Source organism: Leptonychotes weddellii, chromosome 16, assembly GCF_054177405.1.
Source record: "Leptonychotes weddellii isolate Sample4059 chromosome 16, ASM5417740v2, whole genome shotgun sequence".
NCBI lineage: Eukaryota > Metazoa > Chordata > Mammalia > Carnivora > Phocidae > Leptonychotes > Leptonychotes weddellii.
Window position 1 is genome coordinate 46,072,747 of NC_138384.1, and position 5,001 is coordinate 46,077,747.

The 5,001-nt window shown below is 53.7% G+C and overlaps 1 protein-coding gene across 1 annotated transcript in view; it reads left to right on the plus strand.

The window, feature by feature from the left end:
• The window catches only part of AP2A1 (adaptor related protein complex 2 subunit alpha 1), a gene marked incomplete at its 3' end in the record, with an annotated part of 29,028 nt that continues 24,027 nt past the window's right edge, over window positions 1-5,001 (plus strand). Inside the window, exon 1 of the mRNA XM_081807269.1 lies at window positions 1-211. Coding sequence (XP_081663395.1) covers window positions 145-211 — 67 coding nt within the window. The remainder of the gene's footprint in view (window positions 212-5,001) is intronic.

Here is a 5,001-nt window from a genome sequence, read left to right on the forward strand (position 1 = left end):
CCGCCCGCCCGCCAACCCGCCCTCCCCCCCGGCCGGCTGGGCTCCTCCGCGCTGCTTGGGGTCCTTTCCTCCCGGTCCCCGCCTGCCAGCCCCCGCCGCGCTGTGCCCTGCCCGGCCAGGCCTGGAGCCGACACCACCGCCATCATGCCGGCCGTCTCCAAGGGCGATGGGATGCGGGGGCTCGCGGTGTTCATCTCCGACATCCGGAACTGTGAGAGCGCGGCCGGGAGACACTGGAGGGAGGGGGAGCGTGGAATTGAGGGGCTCGGGGGTTACAGAGGGGCCCGGGGCATAGAAAGCCATTGCGGTCGTAGAGGGAGAGGATAGAGAGGCCCCGGGGGAACTTTAGGGTGGGGGGAATGGAGGGACTTAGGGTGTCATAGAGTGCCTCTTGAGGTGACGACACGGAGTGGCTAGAGGCGTCCGGGAGGGTCTTAAAGGAGAGGAGGCTAGTACAGTCTCAGGACTGGGGACATAGAGGTGTCCCCCGGGAGTGATAGAAAGGCTTGGGGAACCTATTAGCGACGGGGTTAGAGAAATCCCTGATGTCGATAGAAAGGGAAGGAGGTGCATGGGTGCGGGGGTACCCTGTGGAGCGATACAGTGGGAGAGAGCCAGAGGGGACCGGGAGAACGTATAACACAGGAAGCATAATGGGGCCAGGCTTTGAGGGCCTGGCTGAGGGGGTGTCAGAGAGGGGAAGGGGCTAGGTAGGTCACTGAGGCTCCTGGCTAGTGCACAGAGAGGGCCTGGGAGTAATAGAAAGTTCCGGGGGGTTGGGGAGGAGAGATGGGAAGGTGGGGGACTATAGCGGGACCCTGATGAGGGACAGAGGGGCTCCAGGATGGAGGATGGCTTAGGAGACATGGAGGGCAGTGGAGAGTGGGCTAGAAGGGTCGCTAAAGGGAGAGGAGGAGTCAAGGAATACAGAGGAGAGGTGCTGCAGGTGGAGGGTCTTGGGAAAACCTGAGACAGGAAGCTGGAGGCCTGGAAAGAAGAGATTATAAAGTGGGGGTTTGGGGAATGTGCCAGAAGGGGGAAAGCCCGGAGCTCAAAGAAGGGCCCAGGGAGCCTTAGGTATTTGCGGGGAAGAGATCTGGAAAGCTGGGGGTTGGGGAAGCCTGGTCCCAGAGAGAGGTCAAAGGTCAGGGATCACGCCAATCTGAATCTGGAGCCCTCTCCCACCTGACCACATCAATATGGGGACAGTGATCATCAGCAGGAAGGATTGTCGTGACGAGGAGAGACCTGGTGCCAAGTCAGCTCCCAACTCCTGGGAGTGGGTGTTGGTGTTTGGAGCTGCCAAGAGCTTCGGAAGCTATATCTGCATGGGCTCTAGGGTCAGCAAGACCTGGGTTTGAGTTGGGGCACTGTCACTCCCTAGCCATGTGACCTTGAATGGGGGACTTCACCTCTGATTTCCTCATCTGTCAGGAGGGACTGCCGATTACACCTTCCTGATGAGGTGGTTGTGATAATGTATGTGACTGAGGCCTTTTGCACATTCCAGGAACTGGACGGTCTTGGCTGTTGTTTTTGTCATTCGCTGGATTTGACACATGGCCTCTGTTAGATGCCCAGAGATTATCTTAGAATTTAGTAGGTCTGAAAGGACCTGGCACGTAGTAGGTGCTCAGTGAATGAGAGGGGTGGAAGCCATTGGGTATCAGGTGGAGAAGAGATGTTATGGTTGTTATGGAAAGAGGTGAGCAAGGAGGGGCTGTGGCTTAGGTGGGGGGCCAGCTGTTAGGAGTAGGTGCGCCTTGCCCCTGATGCCTACCAGTTATGTGAAGCGATGTGACTCTGGGCAAGTCATTTAACCTCTCTGAGGCTCAGTTTTCTCTTTCTTTCTTTCTTTTTTTTATTTTTTTTTAAAGATTTTATTTATTTATTTCAGAAAGAGAGCACATGAGAGGGGGGAGGGGCAGAGGGAGAAGCAGACTCCCTGCCAAGCAGGGAGCCCGATGCGGGACTCGATCCTGGGACTCCAGGATCATGACCTGAGCCGAAGGCAGTCGCTTAACCAACTGAGCCACCCAGGCGCCCTCTTTCTTTTTTTTTTAAAGATTTATTTATTTAGAGAGAGAGAGATCACGAGTGGGAGGGGCAGAGGGAGAGGGAGAGAGAGAATCTCAAGCGACTCTGCACTGAGCACAGAGCCTGACGCAGGGCTCAGTCTCACAACCCTGAGGTCATGACCTGAGTGGAAATCAGGAATCAGGAGTTGGCTGCTCAACCCAGGCGCCTCTGAGGCTCAGAGTTCTTGTCTGCAAACTCCCCTGATAATAGCATCTTGTCTCTGAAGGTTCATTCATTCATTCATTCAACAAATAGTTTTTGATCACTACTTTTTGACACTGTACCCAGGACTGGGCTACAACAGTGAACAAGAATTCCTGGTTTGGGAACACCCAGGCCATGAGGGACATAGAAAATAAACACAGGGGCGCCTGGGTGGCTCAGTCGTTAGGCATCTGCCTTCGGCTCAGGTTATAATCCCGGGGTCCTGGGTTCGAGACCCGCATCGGGCTCCCCGCTCGGCGGGAGGCCTGCTTCTCCCTCTCCCACTCCCCCTGCTTGTGTTCTCTCTCTCGCTGTGTCTCTCTCTGTCAAATAAATAAATAAAATCTTTAAAAAAAAAAAGAAAAGAAAAGAAACACAGAACGACAATAAATGATACCATGTCAGAGGGTGACCGGTAGTGTGAAAGAAAGGAAGGAAGGAAAGATGAGGACGGATCAGGATTGAGATGGTGCTTGGGTAGGCCCTCACCAAGGAGGTGACATGTGAGTAGACTTTTGAGTTAAGTGAGGGAACAGGCCCTGCAGATTTTGGAGGGAAGGGCGGTCCAGGCAGAGGAATGGTTTGTTCAAAGGTCCTGGGGTTGCAGCATGTTTGGCGTGTGTTCCAGTAAGAGCCAGGGGACCCATGTGGCTGGAGCTGAGGGGGAGAGGGCAGGAGATGAGGACAGAGAGGGGACAGGGATGGTGAAGGGCTTTACGGGCCTTAGAGAGCGCTCTGGCCTTTCTCTGGGTGAAATGGGAGCGGCAGGAAGGTTTAGAGCACAGGAGGGACGTGAGCTGATTGCTGTTTTAAAAGACTTCCTCTGCTGCCATGAAGAGAACAGACTCAGGAGGTAGTGGCAGAAGCAGGCAGATAATTAGGGGCTGCTGCAGGCATCCGGGTGAGAGATGGTGTTGGCTTGAGTGGGGTGAGAAGTGAATGGTGAGAAGTGGTTGGTTTGGGTACAGATTTTGAAGGATTTGCAAGGGGATTGGATGATGGGGGTGGGGAAGGAACGAGAAGACAGGTCGGCATCACTGCAGGACCCCCGAGGGGAGACTCTGACTTGGGGCCAGTAGAGGTAATTTGGCCACATGAATTGGGGCTAGAGAATCAGGGATTCCTCTTGTTCTTCGTCTTCTCATCAAGTAAATGTCGAATGACTCATGTGTTTCAAACCTTATAGAGGGTGCGGGGGACACAGTGGCGAACAAGACAGGTCTGTCTGTGTCCCTGTGAAGCTCCCCAGCCCCGTGAAGGAGACAGGTACTGCATAAAAAGTGTAGCCGTCCTTCTCACAAACACGTGTATACAGATGTTCATAGTAGGGTCAGTCACCATAGCCCCACAATGGAAGCAGACAACCCAATGTCCATCATCGGGTGAATGGATGTACAAAATGGGGTCTGCCACACAATGGAATATTATCAAGCCGTTAAAAAGAATGACACACTTGGTGCACCTGGGAGGCTCAGTCGGTTAAGCATCTGCCTTCAGATCAGGTCATGATCCCAGGGTCCTGAGATCAAGGCCCCTGTTGGGCTCCACGCTCAGCAGGGAGTCCGCTTCTTCCTCCCCCTCTGCCCCACCCCCTGCTTGTACTCTGTCTCTCTCTCAGATAAATAAATAAAATGTTTAAAAAGCCGGGGCGGGGGGCACCCTGGGTGGCTCAGTCAGTTAAGCTTCTGACTTTGGCTCAGGTCATGATCCTGGAGTCCCGGGAGGAGTCCTGTGTCAGGCTCCCTGCTCAGCAGGGAGTCTGCTTCTCCCTCTCCCTCAACTCCTACCCCCTGCCTGTGTTCTCTCTCTCAAATAAAATTAAAAAAATAAATAAATAAAGAATGACACACACTACAACATGGATGAACTGTGGCGAAAGCCTCGTTGTAAGTGAAAGGAGCCAGGCACAAAAGGCCACATATATGATTTCATTTGCATGAGATGTCCAGAACAGGCAAATCCATAGAGATAGAAAGTAGGTTAGTGGCCACCTAGGGCTGGGTAGGGGGTGGTGGAATGTGGAGAGACTGCCAGTGAGTGTCGGGTTTCTTTTTGGGGTGATGAGAATGTTCTGGAAATAGATCGTGGTGATTGTTGTGCGAGACTGTGGATATACCGAAGACCACCGAATTGCACACTTTAGAACGGTGAACTTTATGGTATGTGAATTGTATCTCAATTTTTTGTTGTAAGAGGAAAAAACTTGTAGCTGTCCTAAGTCCAGTGGGAGAGAGGGCCACAGTGTTGAGAGAATGAAGACTCTGTCTGGTTGCATTGCTCAGACAATGCGGCAGAGTTTGCCAGGCCAGGGGAGGGGGGGAAGAGCTGCAAAGGCAGAGGGACAGCCATGCAAAGGTCCTGAGGCCCAGCGGAGACTGAGCTGAGGCCTATGTGCCTGGTGCACAGGAGGATGGGGTGGGATCTTATGTCAGGTGGGTGGGCAGAGGCCACGTTGATGTTTGTCCTGAGAGCACTAGGGAGGGTTTCAAGCAGGAGCGAGGGAAAAGGCCTGAAGGGTGTGGGTGAGCCAGCGCTCAGAGATGAGCAGGTGGAGGAAGGGGAGGGTTGTGGAAACATCTTGCTGGAGAATCTGAAGGCATAGTGGAGTTCAGAGGAAAGACTGTAGAAGGAGGTGGGGCGCCTGGGTGGCTCAGTTGGTTAAGCGACTGCCTTCGGCTCAGGTCATGATCCTGGAATCCCGGGATCGAGTCCCGCATC